A 22,023-nucleotide genomic window follows, 5' to 3' on the forward strand; every position below is an offset into this window, starting at 1 on the left:
CCATTGTGACAAGCAGGGTGGCTCTTTTCTAATGATCACAACTGCTCAGAATTCCCCAAACTGTGACCGTTGAAAGACTTGCACAAGAATTCACCAGAGCCAAAGGACAGCAGCAGAGGAAATTAGACCAGTGACATGTATCCCTTTGAGTCAAACCTCAAGGTTAAACTCAATTTACCCCTGGATTCTCTTTCCCCTGATGGCAGGTGATGCCTGTAAAATCAGCCCAAGAGGCGTCCTCCTTCCCTCTCCCCCACCACCTTTCTCTTGTTGTTCTGACCACCTTCCTTTCGAAATGATCTGCTGAGACTCAGCACAAGAAAGAGTAGATTCATTACATGTCCATATTAACCCCTTGAGAAGTTTTCTTAATTCCTTTATGATCTCTTCTCTTGGACCCATTGTTTGTGCATACTGTTATTGTATAAGTTGGCACTGTACAAATGGTTTTCCAATAACTTTGGTATGGATTTCTTACTTTTTCAGTCGCATGATGTACCACATGATTTCAGCTATTTTAAATTTAGTATTAGACTTATTTTATGACTGGAGATAGAGTAACTTGCTGAGTGTGCCATGTGACCTCCAAACTAAGTTACATTTTGCCTCTTTTGGTGGGTACTGGAGGAGGAGATGCTCAGTGGTAGATATGAGCTTAGCCTTCTGCAGCCCTGGGTTCAATCTCCAGAACTGGCAAGAAATAATGTGCTCTGCTATTGAGATAGTGGCTCTGTTCAGTAAATCTGAATGTGTAGTTTGCTGAATAAAACCAAGCTATCTTAAATCATTAAAAAGAAAGAAAGAGTAGATTCATTGTGGAGCCAAGACCCCTTCCTCCCCAACTCCTCCCCCCCCGCCCCCGTTAACTGCATAAGAGGTGCAGAGAAAGCTTTCCCTCTGTCTATAGACCATATGATCATCTACCTGCATTCCAATATGCTTCCATGGAGACCCTGATGGGGGTCACTGGCCTGCAAGCCCAGTCCTGTGGAGATGACCCCTGGAGACAGAGGCTCCTAATGTGAATGAGGTATTGCACTGGCGTGTGTTGAAAATCACTGCAGGTGTTTAAATTGAAGTTCTCTTTCTAATGACACGAAGGATCAAAATGCTTTAGTCCAATGAGGTTGATTGAATTGCAATCTGTGTGTCTAATATCCCTGTAGCTCAATAAAGTTAATGCAGCTCTCAGAGACATGGACGCGGGGAACAGTAGAGGTCCTGAGAGAAGCCTGGCCCACTGTGGTTTTTAAATTAGAAGTTTGATTGCTTGTGACACTGCCTCAAAATGGTACCAGCCTAAAGAAACTGCATGTTCCATTAGCCTTGGACTGGAAAAAAAAATGACAGTTATTTAATTAAACTGCTTAGAGATTAGGCAGAAAGCTTACTGATGGATACAGGGCTGGATATCTTTATAAGCAAAGTCTGGACATTCACAAGTGTCCCACATCTTTAGTGTTGAAAAGAATTCATCAGGCCTCGGGAATGCTATATGTGGTTTGAGTAGGAAGCTGCCTTTCCTTGCAAGAAAAATATACATTTACAAAAGTGTTTATAGAGCACCAAGCAGCCTCTGGAAACTTCACATAAAACTAAAAATGGGAATGAAGACACTTCTTGCATCTCAACTTGACAAAGCAACCTCCAAAACTATGCACCGATTTGGGGGAGGTGATTTATTGCTGAGGTTGGCTCAGAGATCTCCCAACACAAGGGTGGTTTGTGGTGCAGGCTCACATCTCCCATGGGGACTAGCTGAGGGAGACAACTAACACCAAAAGCTGGACAACTTCCAGGACAGCCACAAACGCCTCCCCACCACCACCACCACCCACCACTCCCCCAGAAAAGAAGCAGCTCGTCACTTGCCTTTTCTTAACAACTATGGAAAAAGACAGTGAAGATTCACGAAATACAGTCTTGTAAATGCTCCCCAATAGTCGTTCTCAACCCTCACTAGGTAATCACATTTCTTCGGGAGCTTTGGGGGTAATGGCTCCAATTCACCGCAGTCAGCATCCAGATCCAGCTGTTCCAAATGATGACCGTACATCACCGGCTTAGAGCTCCTGGAGAGGCCAGGTATGGGTGGGGTCAAACACTCTCAGGCCCCAAAACCTGACAGCTGAAGGGTTCGGATACTGTCTCTATAACTCACCAATTACAATACTTAACAAGGTATCTTACTGTCAATTTTACTTCTCTATTTTCTTATCAGGAAAGAGTCAATGATGCTAAAGTCAATGTTGGCTTCTAACGATCAAATGCCCATCTGATACCCACACCTCCAATTTTTTTAAAAAATGTATTTTTTCTCTCTTTGGTTAGTAATGGAAAGCCATAGAATAATGCTTCTCCTTCCTCCAATGTTTTCGTGCTGGCTTTGGTAATAAGGTTCTGGGTTAGATTCTGTGTTCCTCAAGCATTTACTGACACCAGGTACCTAAGAGAAATGGGCTCATGTTACTTTTCTTGCTTTCTGTTCTTCCAGCTGCCACCGAAGTGGCCTTTTCATTTGATGTCGGAAATGGGCCAGTGGAGATTGTGGTGAGGTCGCCCTCCCCCCTCAATGATGACCAGTGGCACCGCGTCACGGCAGAGAGGAATGTCAAGCAGGCCAGCCTGCAGGTGGACCGGCTGCCCCAGCAGATCCGCAAGGCCCCCACCGAAGGCCACACCCGCCTGGAACTCTACAGCCAGCTGTTCGTGGGTGAGTCATGGATGGCAACAGTCACTTGCTTTGTTAGCTCTAAGAACCTTCACAAGAAGCCGGGTGCTGGTGGCTGACATTTGTAATCTATCTACTCAGAGGCTGAAATCTGAGGATCATGGTTTGAGGCTATAGCACAGGCAAGAAAGTCCGTGAGACTCTTAGTTCCAATTAACCAGCAAAAAGCCAGAAGTGGAGCTGTGGCCCAAGTGGTAGAGTGCCAGCCTTACACATACACACACACACACACACACCTCACATGCAAAAAAAGCAGTCTGTATAAGGTTTTGAATGAGACTTTTTAGTGTCTAAGCTTCTCATTTCTAAGACAGAATAGAATGAGGAAAATGCTCAGGATTCTCAGCTACAAAAATCAGAGTATAGCCTGGCATATCTCATAGTACTCTGACATCTTCAACTTTAGGTCTATGGTTTTAAAGCTGTATAGAATTGTTTGATCATTTAGAACACTTAAAGCTGAAAAAGGAAGGGAAGAGGGAGATTAGGAAGAGAAGGACAAAGAGACAGAGGGGGAGATGGGCGGGCTCTCCACGTTCAAGTTGGATTCAAGTGACAAAGATGATGGGACGAGAGAAAGGAAAGAGGAAGAAAATGAGCCAAGTTCAGATTTGCCTGAAATGATCAATAGAAACTCATTCCTTTCTTCATCCATCCCCGAAGGCAGGGAAGGATTTAGGCTTGGCCTGGTATAGTGTCCTCCAGTACCTGGCAGAGGTCACTTAAACATTGCTCAAAATCAGCCAATGAATATTCATTCATCCAGCCCCACAACCTGAAACAACTCCGAAGCAATACCTTCTGCTATGGCTGGTTGATTATTTGTTCTAATAATAGTCATATTTTAGGAAATGAGAAACTTTTCCTCCATTGAATAAAAAGAAAGTAAGTTTGAAGGACTTTGTGGATATATACCACCTTCCAGTCCCTCTCTGGGTTTCTGAGAGTTCATTGATCAATTCAGCCAACTGTGTCGGTCTCCTACCAAGCAAAACTAGTTGTGACCTAGTTGCTTTTCAATTCATTACACCTGCCACCTGAGCTCTACCCTTGTGGTAGAACCTCACCAAGGGTCAATTAATGCTAACAAGAGCCAGTCCCCATAGTCCCTTTGGTGGTTATGCTAGAATACTTGACAAACATTAGAAAAGAAAGATAAAATTAGGCAATCACTCCTGTCATATGAGGTAGGCAGATTACAGGAGCAAGGTGCTACTCAGTGAGCCTTGAAAGGGAGCTTGACTTGTCATCAGCCACACCAGCCAGAATGACAATGTTTGAAATAAATAACTATTCTCCAATCTCAAGGGAGAACCAGCCCTTTGCAAATCCTTCCCTCAAGGGATAGGTCGCAAAATGACACATTATTTTATATTAGCTAAACATCAGGTCCATTGCTTCCTGCTGAGCATGGTGAATAAATTTCAGTTCACTGATATGTCTGGCCTGCATTTACCACGTGACAAGTTCCTTCCTAAATTCTACTGATGAAGAACATGCTGGACATACTGGGTTTGCATCACAACAGTTCTCTTTCTCATTTTCCTGTCCTTGTCCCTAACACAGTGGCCCAGCTTTAGTTTTATACCTTCTGCTTCTGTCCACTTACAAGAGTCACCAGAAAGAATTCAAAGACCTAGTAGGATTATGAAATTAAAAGGCATAAGAATAGTATTTATTATCATCTTGGAAGGAATGTTTTATTCATTTAAAGAAAATGACCTGAAGCCTGGTACCAATTCCCCATTCCAAAGACTGAGTTCTAGAGGATTGTAGTTCAAGGCCAGGCTTGGCAGAAAATGTGGCAGGTTCTATCTTTAGAGTAACCAACAAAAAGTCAAGCTGGAAATGTGGCTCAAGTGGTAAAGCACCAGCCTAGCAAGCGCAAGGCCCTGAGTCCAAAATCTCAGAACTGCCAAAAAAAAAAAGATCTAACAGTAACTTACGAACGGGGAACTGAAGTCAGAATTCTACAGTACAGGGAAGTGTAAGGGACACACAGAAAAGGTACATCTCAGAAAGAAAATGAAGAGGAATGGAAAGAGGGAATAAAGGGAAATCAGAGGACAGTAACATCATAAGAGAAGAGGATTTTATGACTAGGCTGTAGAAAATGATATCAAAGCCAACACATTTAAAAAAAAAAAAACAGAAAAAATGGTCTTGGAATTTAGCAATTGAGAAGATAACCCTGAAGAGAGAAGTTTCCAGACAGTAGGTTGACATGATAAGTCAGTAACTTCTTTCCATTTGACCATAAAGGGTAAGTCTTGAGTTTCTAATTCCTTGTTATCTGAGAAGTGGACAGACTAGGTAAGCTACCTGAGAGATGTGGCTCTGCAGCAGTCTACTCCCAGAACCAAAGGTATGGGAGCTTCATTTCTAGAACAACAACAACAAAGTTTCAGTAGCTCTGAAGTCCTGGAACCATCCTCTCAACCTCAATAAGTTTGCTAAGGATGCAGGCAACTGGGATATTTATCTCAGCTCAACTCTTACAATAGCACTTTTTTTAACCAACTACTATCACCTCTTGAGTCTATTTTCCCATCTGCCTAGTAAAAGAGTTAGACTAGTTGCAGCCACCCAAATTTCTTCGAGCTTTAGACATTCTGGTGACAGGCTGAGTCACGGTTGAATGAGACCAGGGTGGACAAGTGGACAAGCTTCCCATAAGGCTTTTATTTACATCAGCACAGGCCACCATTTGCCAGCTTGGAGACACAGACACATCTGTTAATGTTTCTGTGTTAAATTGGTATATAGTGCCTGTATCTTGGGATTAAATAAGGTATTCCATTCAAAGCACTTGGCTGAGTATTTAGCACAGAGTCAATACTCATTTTCAGAGAGTCACTAAATCCTCATTTACAGTGAGTGTGCTCTTCAAAGCCTTTGCTTTTTAGTCCCTTCTTCCTCTGGGTAACACTCCTCTCCTTCTAAAGAAACACCCTCCAAATGGTGTCTCTCTTCCATCTCAAAATAATGACTTGAAGCTGGGCGCTAATGGCTGTAATCTTAGTTACTCTGGAGGCTGAGATCTGAGGATCATGATTCAAATCCAGCCTGAGAAAGAAAGTCCATGAGACTTTTCCAATTAGTCATCAAAAAGCCAAAAGTAGCTCAAGTGGTAGAGCACTGGCCTTGAGCAAAACAAAGCTCAAGAACAGAACCCAGGCTCTGAGTTTAAGCTCCAGGGTCAGCACCAAGGGAAAATAAAAAGACTTGAAATGTGATGACTGTATCCCACCAGCTCCAATGTAAGTAAGGCTCATGTGCAGAAATATCCCTAAGTACTTCACTTACCCACCGCAGCGGCCCCTGAGGAGCAAGGGCCCGAAGGTTTCTCTCAGTCAGCCAAGAAATCATGTTAAGAGTCCATCAGAAAGTCCACCATGGCAGCACACCACCAGTAGCTGAGACACGGAACAGTGCTGCCTAAAAGCTCCACCAAGGTTCTGCAGGGAAGGAAGAGTTTTGACACCAATGAAGGCTGCACCAGTTTGAAGGGAATTCATGGTTTTATACTCAGAGTAGCTTCCAGGGAAGGCCAGCCTCCATCACTCCCATCTCCTTTTGCAAACTAACTAGAAAAATACTGTTTTCATTCTACATCTAAAAATGTAATTAGAAGTTGTCGTCCAGATAGAGATAGCCCGGGTCATTTGGCTGTGATGACAATCCAGCTATGATTCTGGTGTAATAGAGAAGTAACAGATCCATTTAAAAATTAAAACTGACACAAGAAAGAGGGGGGAAGGTACTTGCTGGTGTTCTGAATAGCATAGGGAACTTTTTTCCCATTTTTTGATCCAAAATGAGGCCTGAGCATATGACAAGCTCCCTGGATGGGCTGGTAGACCCACATGTACCACCTGGTGATACAGTTCCTCTGCCAGCCCTGGTCCTCAGACCTCAGTCCTCTATGGCAGCCATGGGCCAGATTTTTCTTGGGAGGTGGAGAACAGCAAACATGCCTGTGCTCATTATCTAAGCATGAGTGACGCCAGGCTGGCCTACGCCAAGCCCTCTGGCACAGTGACATGCCAGAGCCCCTGTAGAGTCCTGGCAGGGAGGGTCTTGGTAGCAGCTTGTGAAGAAGAAGGTATCTGTTAGGCCTTCAGCCATGAATTCTGGCTGCTGGCCCAGGCAAGGCTGGAAGTTGGTGATCATGAGGCATAGATGGGAGCTAGGCAGACACAAAAAGAGTTGGCTCTTCAGGGCAGATGCTAGGACAGGGGTCCGTTTACAGTCAGCTAGACACAGGAAGGAGCATGGGACACGCTTGTGCGATGTCATTTATGGAGGAAGCCAGAGTTCAAAGATGCCAGGTTGCTTCAGAAAGCTCTAGGAAGACATCTAGCTCGAGAGATAAGGTTGGGTCATCTTGGCTAAGAATAAATGCTCAGGCTCACCTCACTTGGCTTGGCGAGCTTCTGTAATCTCCTAGAAGGTAAGGGGCTGTGAAGAGTTATACTGTCAACATCTGTCTCTCATCTCCCAAATGGAGACTCACTGAGAACCGCCATCCTAAGGAAAGAGACTCCCTCCTTCTCTGACAGTTTGTCTATTCAACCTTTCTCCCCTGTATGGCAGCCTGACTCTGTGGGAAAATGGAGGTTTATTAGATGAACTTCCAGGCAAATGAAGATTAGAGCTGGGACTGAGCTCAACTTGGCCGGCAGTCCCGTGAAAGATCCCAATTTCTTCCAACTCAATAACATGGCTTGTTTAGTCAGCTGTTCTTCAAACCCTCTGAATTCCAAAATCACGGATGGATAAGTTCAGCGCCACCTGAAATGCCATGTGACTGGGAGCACAGAGAGAAAGTCAACATGGCAAAGAAAGGAAATGGAATTCTGGTCACGGAGGAAGCTCCAGTCTGTAGATAAACACGATGGACATTTCTCCTACCTAAAAAGTAATACAGTGTAAGTTATAGGAAATAAAACAGAAAATATGTGCTTGCTCCCATTTGCAACAAGCCTAGCACAAGAACAGCAAGAGGACTGTGTAGTAGGCCCAGGGTGATACCAGAAACCTGAGAAGGTAGATACTACAGCTAGTTCCTGCTTAATTTCCATTGGTTAAATGAAGCTAATGATAATGATATCACACAAGATATTCACACACAGTGAGACCTAAGAAGGATACTCTTAGGGGAGGAACCCAAAGGCACAATGTTTCTGTGCCTCTGTTCACACAAAATAATATTTATCAAAATGAAGGGAAAAAAAAGAAGCTAAAGACTTGTCCGCTAGCCCAAGGTCATATAACCTAGTAAGGGATATGAATGATTCTGATTCCAGAGACTCAGTGCTGCCCTGGACAGAGACGGACAGGTAGGTGGACTTCACACGGTGCCATTGCAAACAGACCAGACGGGAGCCCCATCCAAGGTCACGCACAATGCAACCACCAACAGGAGAGTTGTTTGTGGTAGTTGATTGGCTTGGGTTTTGATTGTGTTAAAATACACCTAGGGAAGTGCTTGGAGAGTTAGAATAAGAGAGATCACAGGCTGTGCTTGCTAACTGGATTTATTCTGTCTTCATTTACTCTAATCTTCCTGAGTCTAGGTAATTTTACAATTTAGAGCAAGGCAGCCTGAGGAAGACAGAACCAGCTCTCTCATGGAGACTAGGAGATGGGGTGCTTAACGCCCTACATTTCAAAGAGTGGGTCAAAAGATTTAAAATAGATTTGCATCTCCATGGGCAGAGAACGAAATAGTATTTACTGTGCAAGTTTTCTAAAGGAAACGCTCTTAAAACAGAGGTCAGGAAGAAGTCTGTTTAAGTTTCAGTCAATGTGAAAGTTCAGCCAAGATGTTTTAGCTCTGATGGTCAGTCTACATGAGGGACTGTCATCTGAGCTCATACTGTGGTCCCGGTGACATTTTGAATGTTTGAGTAGCTACATGGTGAGCATCTGACAATGTATCAAAGAACCGGGCGTCACTGACATTTGCACAACCCCTGGAGTCCCCACTAGGAAGCACTGCTCTCAGCAATGGCATCTACAGTAGAAGAATGTAGTAGACAGGGCATGAAGGTCAGGTTCAAGTCACCCAGGCAGGTCTGCTATGGCATGCCAGGTTTCCATGGGTCTTTGGTAGGGAGAGTTTTGCTGTCAGACTGAGATGGATTGGTAAGAGAGTTCCTCTTCATCTGAAATGAAATTCCCCACTTGGGAGTGTTTATAATATAGAAAGATTATAGAGATATCCTATTCTTCATTGAATTTCTAGCAATAGTGCCACCCGGGGTATTTGCAGGTAATTCAAGGTATTTTGCTAGTTCAAGGTATCTGTGATCTTTTAAGTTTATTGCTCCTTGCACCATTATGTAATCTCCATCTTTACTCTCTGTAATTTTTTTCATCTCACCATTTGGTTTTGCTCTGAAAACAACCATATAAGCCTTGTTGTAGTAATTATTTGCCTGGTATTTATTGTCTAGGCATTTGCGTTTTTTGTCTAAATGTGTCTCTTAAGTATCGTATTGCTGAATCTTTGAAAAATCCAATTTGAAAATGTTGTTATTCATTGATTAAAAACTACAGCTGTCTTTTGTATTTTTGCTTTCTCTTCGTGTTTTTTTATTTACTATGTTTTGTTTGCCTGTTTGCCTACTCCCTACAAAATCTATTTTCCATTAAGAAATTGAAATTACTCAGCACTGAGTCAAAAGTTGGACTTTCTACCTTCACTCCTCTGGCAGCCACACCTAATGTATTAAAACTCTTGTTTAGGCTTTTTGTTTTGTTTTGTTTTGTTGTTCATTTGCAGGGTAGGTTCTTGCTATGAGATCCAGGCTGGTCTTGAACCTTTGATGCTCCCGTCCCAACCGCTCAAAGACTGCACCACAACCACACCTGGCCCAAGGTTATAACTCCACTGAGATGTAACAATATGTGCATTGTCCTTTCTAAATAAAATAGGGGCCAAAGCACCTCCACACCTCCTGCCAGGCTGACAGTTAAGGCTCTCTTTTTACATGGTCTTACTTCCCACATCTTCTTTTTTTTTGGTCAGGTTTTCATTCTCTTGAAGTAGTTGTACAGAGAAGGTTCCATTTAACAAAGGAGTTGTATGGATGTAATACATCTTAACCAATGAGGTCCCTTTCCATATTCTCACTCCACCTCTTTTGCCCACCTCTTCCCTTCTTTTCTTAGTTTCCTGGTATATACAATGGATTCTTGACTACCTTCTCTCCCCTTCCCCCTTCATCCATCTGCCCCTTTCCCCTTGGTCCCGCTTCCTCTCTTGGCTATACCTATTTCCTGGTATTGATTTTGTTTGGCTTTGAATTCGTCTTTCTAAAAACTGTTTGAGCTCTCCATAGAGTTATTGTTTTTGGAACTTCACAAGGTTGTACGCTGGAGTGACAACTGCCCATGTGCATCTAAGTGTCTAGTGCTTTCATTCAGCCACCCCTTCCTCCATTCCCCTCTCTCCTTTCTGTTCCCTTCCATCCCCGCCCCATCCATTTCACATTTCCTACTTCCTGTCTCACTTAGGCACATTTAGTATTCTTGCTAGAGTTCCAGAGCTTCCTGTCTCCTCTTGGATTCATTTCTCTTGTTACTTAGTTTAATCCCCAGCACTGCAAAACTTAACCAATTAATTAATGAAAACTTCCCAGAGGAATCTTTCAGAGTCCTTGCTGATTACTCACTGGTTCCCATATTGAAATCAACACCTTGAAGGTATTAGTTGATTTAATTTTTTTAGCCAATACTGCCATTGAGATGTCAGACTTAGATGCATTATGATTCCAGTTTTTAATCTCTGAAAGCATTCAGGAACAGAAATCTGACTAATGTCAGCTTTCTAACAAGGGCTCAGAACTCTCTGGAGACATGGATCACTTTGTCAATCTGGAAAGCCCTACGTCTCTCTCCTAGAATGTTTTACATGATTAAAACACAACATACAAAATTAGAAAATAAATCAAATATAATTGAAATAAAATTGAAAAAGGAAAGAAAGACAAAAACTTGTAACATGTAGTAGTAATAGGTGTTGTTTCAGTATTAGGTACCTTAAATACCAACACCTAGTGTTGAGTTTAATAACTACCATAATTTCAAATTAATCATCACAAGTAGGATTTTTTTAATCAACAGCTGCAATGTAATGTGAAAACACCATTTATTTCTCTTCACCACAGTCTTGTTAGTACTGCTAATACTACTGAGGTTTTCCCTACCTTCCTGCTTGAAGGGAAGTAGAATCATTTTATATGTTGGTGGGAATATCGCCACCCAGGTTCTCAGAAACTGAGTCCTGTATGTGACTCTCAGTGAGGTGTCTCAGGTTAAGCCCCACAGCTTACCTCTGAGGGCATTGCTTTGCGTTTTCTTAACTATGCCGTTTAAGACTATATGAGCTCCTTCAACCTAGATTGCTTATTCTAGAAAATTCTGGATTATGATTTCTTCAAGCAGTTCCTTAGCCCTGGGCTTCCTATTTTTCTCTTTTTTTCCCCTGTGGCTGTTGTAATGGAGATGGTGACACTTCCGCCTGTACCCTCCATAGTTCGTTCATTCAGTGTCTTTTCCTATTTTAACTTTTGGGAGAGTTTTTGATTCAGTATGTTCTTCATCTCTACTTTGCTATTCAACCCCTCCAAGGCCATCTTTATTTCAATAATTATAATTATAATGTTTTTCATTTCAATATCTCCAACCAATTCTTATTCATAATAACTTGTCATTGGCCCATGTTTTCAGTACCATGAAGGCATCATTATGCTAATTTTGCTATTTCTTGTCTATACCATAATTAAGACATCTGCTATGCTAATGTTAGTTTCTCTGCTGTTACAGGTGAGCTTCGGTGTTGCTCACCTTTCCTGGCACTCTCCGTCCTCAGAGGTCAGAGCATGTTTTCCTCTGAGCTCTATTACCAAATCCCTTCCCTACTGCTGTCCATCCCTATGCTGTAGATGCAGCTCCAACATAGGTATGAGAAAGAAACTTGTGCCTTAGGACGTGAAACTTCTCACTCTTCCATCTAGCTCAACCTGTTCCCATCTTTCCACCTTGCATGTCCCTCACTCATCGACACATACACATACCCTCACAGCCCTCATTGCCACTCAGGGTGAGGACATGCATCTTCTGCTTTCATGGTTTCTTATATCAATGGTTTGTCTATAGTTAAACATGTCCTCTCACTACCCCTGTCCTTGGTAATATCTCATTACTGCATTGAAGTGTCTGTCTCATAAAGAACCAAAGTCACGGGCCTTGTATTGTCTTATTTTTCTCTGACCACCTGTATAAGTTAACATTATCAGTTTTGCCCTCCTTGAAATCCTCAGAATATTCTATTCTCTCAGGCTCTCTGCCAACTCCCTGTCTGCCTTCTCAACAACCAGGCTTCTACTCTTTTCCTCTGCCTCTTGGCCATGGAGAGCCCATGCACGCATGAAGGTTGGTTGTCAGACCTCTGCTGAGTCTGCCCAGCTCCACCAATTTAGACCAGACTCTGGAGATAAAGAAAACAGGGTACTCCGTGAATAGCAACACTGAGGACTGATTGACTCCATATTGAAAGCGACTAGATATATGTTTCATAAACTAATACTCTAAAAGGAAGGCCGTGAAGACACAAACAGAAACAGAGGGACTGATACAGGGAATGCTAACAGCAGCAGCAGGTGTTTGTTCTGCTTTGGAGAGGGGCGGAACTCACCAGAAGGACACACAATATACATAACTATATGGAGATAACTGAAAAATCATCATTTGATTTCTTAGCTGATGACGTGAAGTTTGAACTTGCATGGATGTTTACTAAAATAACCGTTAATGATCTAAAATTTGAAAGCTGACATTTGAATCTGGGTGGGGGGGGTGGTTTACCACCATTCTTTCTCATCTCCTCACTTAGACGAGGGACTGGAACTGTAGGACCTGTGGCAAAGGAATGCCCTCTGAAACCAGGGCCATTTCATCTGAATATAAACAGGAGATCAACCATTCACCATCAAGGGGCCAAAGCCCAAACTGACCTTGGCTTCAGAATGATGGTATTAAGTTCTTACATTAAGACAAAATGAGACTTCAGGAAGGACATCAAAGAAATGTCTCTTTGTTGACATCGATTCAGGCATCTACATTCCTGGCTCTGAATTATGAGTACTTCATTTCTTCTTTCTGCTTCAATCGCCTTCATGACTTCAGGGAGAATGTTCTAGCAAGTAGTGAATGACATGGCTCAAATATTAATCAGTCTGTCAGCATTTTCCATATCTAAGCACTGCCACACTTACAGACACGTCCAATGTAGGAGAAGGGCAAGCTCCATTAGATGCCAGCCTCAAAGTGCAGATGGAGCTTCAGCATAGGCATCGTACAAGCTGATCAGCCTGGCGTGATCTGGCCACTCTGAATCAGACTGCTGGAACATTGAACACATTCATTCCTTTGATCTCAGTGTCTTCATCTATAAAATGGAGATCATGAAATACTTATCTCCAAGATACTTAGCTCTGCGATGTGTGAAATTATGGAATCGTGCTTGATATAGCTACTATTTGATATTACTTTTGGGGATTGCTGTTTTTCTCATGTTTGTTTTACTTCCAGAGCATCTTAGCTCCATACTCATTGCAGAAAAATTCACATTTAGATGCCTGCGATCCTTTTCTGTCTTGGGAATTCAGGATTCTTTCTTTCTTTGTTTTGAAATTCCTTAGTTTAATTGTTAGAAGTCATGTCCACCATGTGGCATTTATTCTGAGGACATAAGAAAATCCATGTGGCAATAATGAACCCAAAAAAAATCCATTCTATGGAATGAAGTTGTGAATAAATACTCAAGAACGTTATCTGAAAATGTGATTCTCCAAGACCAATATAAAAAGCTTCTTTCCATATATGCCTTTTGATATCTAGCTGAGAGAAGCATTGCCAATCAGTGCTTGTCAATCACACAGCTCTGTGTGGAAGAATGAGGACCACTTTCCTTTAACTCCTTCCACCACCAAAGAGTAGAGCCATTCTGGGGTTCTCAGCATAACCAGACAACTAGGTTTCAAGCTTTTAATTGACAAGCAGACCCCAAGACACAATGAATGGTGACAGACGACATAGGAGAAAGAGAGATCACAGCATCAGCAGCTCTGGAAAGCCTATCTAAGCGCATGACTGCTTCTGTCCCCTCACTCCCTCCCCGTGCCTCAGACAGCCTTGGTTGGAATGGGTCACCAGACACAGCTTCCCTCCAGTCTTTCATACCATACCTATGACAGGGGCGAGACTTCTCCCTCCTACCACATAGCAGGCAATGCCAAGACAGCAATGCCTTCCCAGCAGGCAATGCCAAAACAACACCTGGCCCAGGCCTGTGCCTTCCTGAAATATTCCATTGGGCAAGCTAGATCAGCCCTTCTTTTTTTTTAATTTTTTTTTATGGTGAAAATACTGTACAGAGGGGTTACAATTACATGGGCAAGATAGTGAGTACATTTCTTATCAAGCATTGTAGCCTCCTCCTTTGTTTACCCTTCACATCCCTTCCCAGCCTTCCCCCACACCCCCGCCCCAACCCTCCCCAGCCCACCAAAGTTGTAAAGTTCGTTTTCGACATGACAACTTGTACTTCTCATTGTTGCAACAGGTCCACCTGTATCCTTATTTAAACGACTTGTTTTTCCCCTTCCCCTCCACAAATTATACCGACATCAAATATCTTGACTCCTTGTCTTTGTCTTCTAAGCCTGTCATAAGAAAACATCATAGTGGCTTAAACAACAGAACTTGGTTTCTCATGGCTCTGGAGGCTGGAAGCCCAAGACCAAGCTGTCAGTAGAATTACTTTCTTCCACCGTCTCTGTCTGGCTCTCAGATCACTGTGTCCTCCCTGTGGCTTCTCCTGGCTTTTGTTGTGTAAGCACAGCTTTTGTGGCTCTTCCTCCTCTTCTTAGGGCATCAATTACAGTCAATAAGGGAGTCATCGTTATCACCTTTGTCTAGCTTGGAACCTCTTTGATCTCTGAAGACCCTCTACAGTCTAACTCGTACTGGGATTTAAGCTCTCAAGAGAATGTGGGAGGCACAATCCAGTTCATTGCATTCATGATGCCAGACGTCACACTGATGCACGTTCACCCTCTTAGCCAAATTCCCTGGCTTCAGCTCCGTGCTTCTATCATTTTGCTTCTGCTCAGCAGTGGCACCAGTCCTCTAACCGCCCATCAGCTGAGCTTCAGAACAAAGTAGTGCCTTGTTACTCGCCATTGTTGAGCCCTTGAATCGGGTATGTTGTTTCTACTGATGTCACGTGCAAGGAGACTGAGCTTCAAGGAAGACCTGCAAAGACCACACAGGCATTGAGTACAAAACAATAAGGAGCATCCTACCACCCCTGCCACCTGACCTCCTTCCCTCCGCTCCCCACTTCCTCCTCACCTGCAGGGCGGCATCACTGACCTCCCTGAAGAGGAGTCCTCTCTTCATGTTCCTCTATTGTCTTTCTGTCCACGGGGCCTATCCTAACGGCCCTACTCAAAATCACTACCTCTCCACTCCAACTCCAGAGCCCACTGAACTCTTCTTGGCGATTTCTCCCATAGTAGTAACCACCTTCTAACCCATGGTAGATTACTTACTGAGTTTATTGTTGAATTTCTCCAAACCTGCCTCCCCCCAGCACTGGCAAAACTATATGATCTACAAGGACGCAGGGTCGGGTTCAAGTGTGTAGGCAAATGAATGGTCACTCTTAATTGTCCTGGGCTCAAACTTAGCTCTCTAGAACACTATTAAACTCTAAATTTGAGAATAGTGTTTTGTTGGGCTTTTTTTTTTTTAATAATTGCTGGCACCCTTTTTGTTTACTTTAATACCTGACTACTTTGCCCCAATCTTCCATGCACTGGTGGTTGTATTCTTCATTATGGGTAGTTACAGCTTTTTCATAATTAATCTTTAATTGCAACACTTGCAGAGCATTTCATGTGACAAAGCCACATCTCACCCTGGATAATCACCACAGGTCTGACTAATGTGCATGACACCCTTGCATGGCAGGGGGCTCTCTCCAATGACAATATGTTGATTTTCTAATTAACAAAGGTTAAGTAGCATTTTTACTTGAAGACCTATAGTTTAAACTTCTGACATTTGCCACTGAGAAAGATTTCTGCAAGGCAGTAAGTTGGACTCAAATAACTTTCACTGGTTCTGGTGCATTAACATCTCTTGCATAATATGTAAAGACCATTTTCAGGATAAAAGATTTTACTCCACATCAAGTCTATCAGAAAAAGGACTTTCCAGCTCAATGATCCATTGAAATAAATCAGGGGCTATCTAAGGAAGAAAATAGCTTAACTGACTTGGTTTTGAGAGAAATGGCATTTTACTCACCTGCTTTATAAATTAAGAGGAGAAAGTTAAAAACTTTATATAGTTTAGTGAATGGAACAAATGCAAATTACACTATAACCATGTTATGGTGCGTGCGCGCAGGTGTGTGTGTGTGTGTGTGTGTGTGTGTGTGTGTGTGTTTGTGTGTTTGTGTGTGTGTGTAGAAAAAGCCAGGTACCAGTGGCTCACACCTGTAATCCTAGCTACTCAGGAGGTTGAGATCTGAGGATCACTTTTCCAAGCCAGTCCAGGCAGGAAGGTCCATGAGACTCTTATCTCCAATTAACCAGCAGAAAACCGGAAGTACCGCTGTGGCTCAAATGGTAGAGCACTAGCGTTGAGTTGAAGAAGCTTAGGGACGCATCCAGACCGTGAGTTCAAGCCCCAAACTGTCAGAGAGAGAGAAAGGAAGAAAAGAGAGAGAGAGAGAGAAAAATGTATCACAAGAAAGAAAAATAAATTGAAGAGAAACCGAGAGTCCTTTTCTGAAATCCAGAGGGAGATACAAAGGGAGCCTTCATAAATCATGGGCAAGACCAGCTTAGACCTGGAAGAACTAAGACATCACCCAGCCCCGCCCCCTTTGCTCGGGATGGGAAGCCTCATGCTGAGAGAGATTCAGCCCTGTGATAAAAACCACTCAACTAGAGCAGTCCTCGATGCTCGTTGAAAGGGACACACAAACACAAAGACAGGAAGGCAGATAGAGATGTGGAGCCTCAAAAAAGAGCTAACACAGAGACAGAAAGCAAGGAAACTGGGCTGCTAACTAACATCTGTAGAATGAGCACACACCGGAGACACATGTACATATGCTCAACATATACTGTGCTATGCACTAGACTATACTAAGTTTATGTCTTAATGATAGACTTAAGATAGGCTCTAATCTAGACTTACTTGCTCTGCTAATTGACTCTCCTAAAAATTCTGTTGCGTGTCAAATTAACATTCGTTTAAAAAAATCTTTTTTAAAAAATCTCTCCAAACTCCCAGTCATTGCTGATGTCCCATTAAAACAAAGAGAGGGGGCTGAGGAATACAGTTAAGAATTCAATGCTTATCCTACAAAATTAAGAAAAGTAAGGGAAGGGGTAGAGTGGGAGGGATGGATGAGAATGTTGAAAGTGATAACTTTGATCAAGATGCATTATATTCATTAACTCCTTTGTACAAATACTTAAAGATTATTTAAAAAAATAAAAGACCTAGAGAAGCTGAGTGCTGGTGGCTCACAGCTATAACCTAGCTACTCAGGAGACTGAGAGTTGAGGATTGAGGTTCAAAGCCAACCCAGGCAGGAAAGTGCACAAGACTCATCTCCAATTAACCACCAGAAAACCAGAAGTGAGACTGTGCCTCATAGTGGCAGAGTGCTAGCTTTGAGCAAAAGGTGCTCAGGGACAGCGCCCAGGCCCTGAGTTATGCCCTAAAACCAATAACAACAACAATAACAACAACAAAAAAAAAAACCTTAGAGAAGTAAAATCTCAAAAATATTAGAAGAAAATAGAGTTGAATGATTATATTAATTTAGATTAGAGAAGATCTTTATGAGCCTCATATCCAAGGCAGAAATTGTCTGAATGAGATAGATAGATATAACCAATCAAAACCTCAGATGGAAAAAGAAAACACCTTATGTGAGTTAAATGATATGAACAACGTGACAGATATAAATACAAACCTATTAGTAAGAAATACACCCTCTCTTATCCCCCTTCCAAACCAGATCATAAATTAGCAATTAAAAACAGAAATAGAAACCAGGCTCTGGAGGCTAGGTCCTGTAATCCTAGTTATTCCATGAGATCTGAGGACCAAGTTTAAAGCCAGTTTGTGACTCTGATCTCCAACTGAGTACCTAAGTAGTAAAGGTGTGGTTCAAGTGATACAGTGCCAGCCTAGAGAGAAAAAGCACCCTGGTGTGAGTTCAATCCCTAGTGCCAGCATGCACTCGCACAGGCGCATGCATGCGTGCACAAACACACACATACACACACAGAAAAGAAAATATAAAAATTATCTGACTCTTAATATGTAAATTAAAATGCAAATTCCATGTCCTTTCATTCAATTGACTTGACATAAATTCAAGGGAATATGGCCCAGTGTCAGAACTAGTATGGAGGAAGTAGTTATTTTATTCTACTGGCAAAATGTAAATGGGTCAATCCTTTTCAGAGGAAAATATATTTCAAGTGTCTTCAAAATGTATATGTCTTTGTGCCCAGCAAAAAATATAATGAGAAGTGTAACTAATTAATTCTAAGGGATTGAGTTAACAAAAACCTGAACAAATAGGCCAAGTTTTCTTAGTATATGTATCATATTAGTACACTATCATACAAAACAAAACTTGTTAAAAAGCTTTCCATTGGTAATGGAGGGGCAAAATAAACAAAATAAACAAGTTATTCTGGTTGTACTTGTACTGCTTAGAAAATATTTCATAATGCATTAAGTACAGAAAGCCGATGTGAGAATGTGTATATTATGACCCCATTTCTTTGTGTGTGTGTGTGTGAGTGTGTCCATAGATCAACATAGAAAATGTTGGTTCCTAAAAATAGAGATATTTTATATCTGAATCACATCACATCTTTTGCATTTGCTTATTGGTAGGTTAACAGTTTCCACAATGAGTATTATATTAATATTCAGGCAAAAAATAAGGGAATATCTAGAAACAATGATGTAAGCTTTTACCCATTTTGATAAGTGATATTTGTCTAAGTTGATTAGTAGGGAAAATTCAAATACTATACATTTATGTAGAAGGTCTTTCAGAAAACCTATATTTTAAGTACGAATGCCATAATGGTTAAAATGATAGAAACCAGATTGGAATTCTAAAATATAAAGAGTGATGACAGGTTTGAAATTCTTCCAAAATCAGGCAGAGGCCATAATTCTCTCCAGCACAGAGGTGTGAAGCTGGGCAGACAAGCAGATGGCAAAACGGAAACTTCTTCAAAGTGGTTGTTTTTAATCATTTATTTTGCCATCTACTATCTCATAGCTTTGATCCAAAAACGCATTGGAATGTCTTCAATTAATCCACTACTCAATCTTTTACTTTAAAAATGATAAAATAAAATAAAATACTCCCTGGAGTATTACTATTTAAATCAACACAGTGCCCAATAAGAGCAGTACAAAGCTTGAGTTTAAAAGAGACAAGAGACGGATTTGTTTGCCATCCCATTCACCGATGAGAACTTATGGGCACAGCAGATGCTGGTACCTCCTGGGCCTGAAGCCTTTGATCCATCTGTCTCTCTGCTGAGGACACTGGGCTGTGCTCAGGATAACAGACTAAGTGATCAGAATTGGTCCCTAGCCTAGTGCTCTTTCTCAAACTCTAACAGCCTTATTGACTGCTCCATTTTTGAAGTCATCCAGATCTATATCACAGAATACGTACATCTATGCAGTCCCTGACCCACAGGTCTTTCTTTGTCAACACTAGTCAATCAAGGCAATACACTTAAGAATCTGATACATCTGATACTATTTTGTCACATAAGAGCTGAGTCCATTTTGTGTGTGTGTGCCAGTCTTGGAGCTTGAACTCAAGGCCTAGCCACTATCCCTGAGCTTCTTTTGCTCAAGGCTAGTGCTCTACCACTTGAGCCACAGCACCACTTCTAGATCTTGGGGTAGTTTAGAGGAGATCAGAGTCTCACAGATTTTCCTGTTTCAGTTGGCTTCAAACTGCAATTCTCAAATCTCAGCCTCCTGTGTACTTAGGATTACAGATGAGTCACAGCCTCCTGTGTATTTAGGATTACAAATGAGTCACCAGAGCCCAGCTAGGAGGCTGAGTCCTGAAGTAAACATCCTAGCTTCTCCAAGCCTCAGTTTCCTTACCTGTGCAATCAGGTTATTGTAATGGTCATGTGAATAACATATACCAACAAATTGAAATACAAGACTGATTTGGGTTCTTTGTCTTTCTAAATCTTTCTAATTTTTACCCACTATTCATTTGGGATCAGTACAAAAAAAGGCATTATTTAAGATGCATTTTTATATATATATATATATATATATATATATATATATATATATGTTTGAATTCTTCCTCTTCTACCAGCTGCTTTAAAAAAAAAAAGATTCAGCTGAGGATATTACAGACACAATTAAATCTCCTTGTGACATAATGCTTCAGTGAATCCTTCTGTGAGCTCTACTAGGAAATTTTTAATATTTTCATGCTCATGAATCTCAGGCTAACTCTATAACATACTCCAAAAGTCACAGTGAACGTGGTATGGTGCACTATGTCTTGCAATGACATTTAGACAGAAGCAGTGAAATCTAACCTGATCTAGTGACAAATCTGATGTAGCTGAATTTGATGTGGAATGATTAATTCCAATTCTAGCTAGCCTGGACAAAAGTTCTTGATACCCTTCGCGTTCAACTCAAAGCAAAGCATTCGGTGAAAAAATACTCAGGATCTATGATCACATTTCAGAGGGATTTATGCCTTCTGACTAATTGACTTGTTATCTATGCTAATATATTCATGACTCTGCCCTCATATTTTTGTTTTGTAATAGATAATGTGTAGAACTGAATGTTGTTGTGAGACTAAAGACCAGAGAAACCAAAGCTTTTTGTAAAGCCCTTTTTCTACATTTTTGGATAGCTCCAAATATTTTATTTCTGTAGCAAGTATATGGCTTCTCAGAAGGCAGTCTCTTTTAATCAGGCATTATTGCCTAAGGGAAAAGCTTCAACACTGTCCCCTTAGGGAGGACTAACTTGGAAATGCCAAGACTACATACAGTTCCCTCCTCTCCTACCACAAATGTTCAAAACATGAATGAAAAGAGCACTGGGTGAGGCTGCCTCCTGTGACCTCTGTACCTTCTTCTGTCATTCCAGGTGGGGCTGGAGGGCAGCAGGGCTTCCTGGGCTGTATCCGCTCCTTGAGGATGAATGGAGTGACACTTGACCTGGAAGAAAGAGCAAAGGTCACATCCGGGTTCAAATCAGGATGTTCCGGCCACTGTACCAGCTATGGAGCCAACTGTGAGAATGGAGGCAAGTGCATCGAGAAGTACCACGGCTACTCCTGCGACTGCTCTCACACGCCGTATGATGGGACTTTCTGCAACAAAGGTAAGGCAGAAAGCATTTCTCCCCTATTTTAAAGACATCCAGGGAATCCCCATTTATCTGCCCAATGGTGTTTCCAGCAGGACCAAAGGGTGTTTTATCCTGAGGCTGAGATGTGCAGAATTCCTCCCAGGCCTTACTTAGGAGGTTTCCCAAATCATTCATTAAAAGAAGCTTTGAGTGCAATAGAAAATTCCCCCACCTTCTGACATTGACATGACAAAGCCAAGAGCTTGGTCAACATCCTAATAGTGAGTGACCAAACAAACAGAGTCTGAAGAGGCCTTCAGGCCCCATCCTCCCGCAGAGGAGCACCAATCAATCAACGAATGGATTGAGCAGTTGCTGGTATGAATCAGCCAATGAAGCACAAAGAGCTCGGGGATAGATACCCTCAAGTCACTGAGTTTGGATTCAAGCCGTGCTCACAGGAAATTTTCTTTGGTCAGTCACTGTCACCTAATCAGAGCCAAGTTTATGAGTGGTTCAGCTGGTGCTAAACCATGGGGATGCTGAAATAGGTCTAAGGGGCCAGCTTAGAGCATAATACTACTGTATTATTCCAGCCTTAGAGGAGCCCTGGTACTCCCAATAAATTCCAAAGTCACTGAGTAGAAACAAGAGTCCAATGCACGCACATATTTTCTTTGGGATATACTCTGTCATCCCATGAGACTAGAAGAAATTCCCTCCACTGGTCTGTTGCTGAATCCCCCTCTATGTAAACAAGAAGGGTAAAAAGAACAGCAGGTGGCACTTCTCCTAAGCACCTCCAG

At 42.0% G+C, this 22,023-nt stretch overlaps 1 protein-coding gene across 1 annotated transcript in view; it reads left to right on the forward strand.

Moving 5' to 3' along the window:
- The window catches only part of Cntnap2 (contactin associated protein 2), a 1,675,080-nt gene that overhangs the window by 1,497,508 nt on the left and 155,549 nt on the right, over nt 1–22,023 (forward strand). Inside the window, exons 17-18 of the mRNA XM_042677312.1 lie at nt 2,495–2,713; nt 21,014–21,250. Of these exons, the coding sequence (XP_042533246.1) occupies nt 2,495–2,713; nt 21,014–21,250 (456 nt within the window). The remainder of the gene's footprint in view (nt 1–2,494; nt 2,714–21,013; nt 21,251–22,023) is intronic.

Source organism: Dipodomys spectabilis, unplaced genomic scaffold (genome assembly GCF_019054845.1).
Source record: "Dipodomys spectabilis isolate Male_0828 unplaced genomic scaffold, ASM1905484v1 ptg000034l, whole genome shotgun sequence".
In the NCBI taxonomy this organism is placed as follows: domain Eukaryota; kingdom Metazoa; phylum Chordata; class Mammalia; order Rodentia; family Heteromyidae; genus Dipodomys; species Dipodomys spectabilis.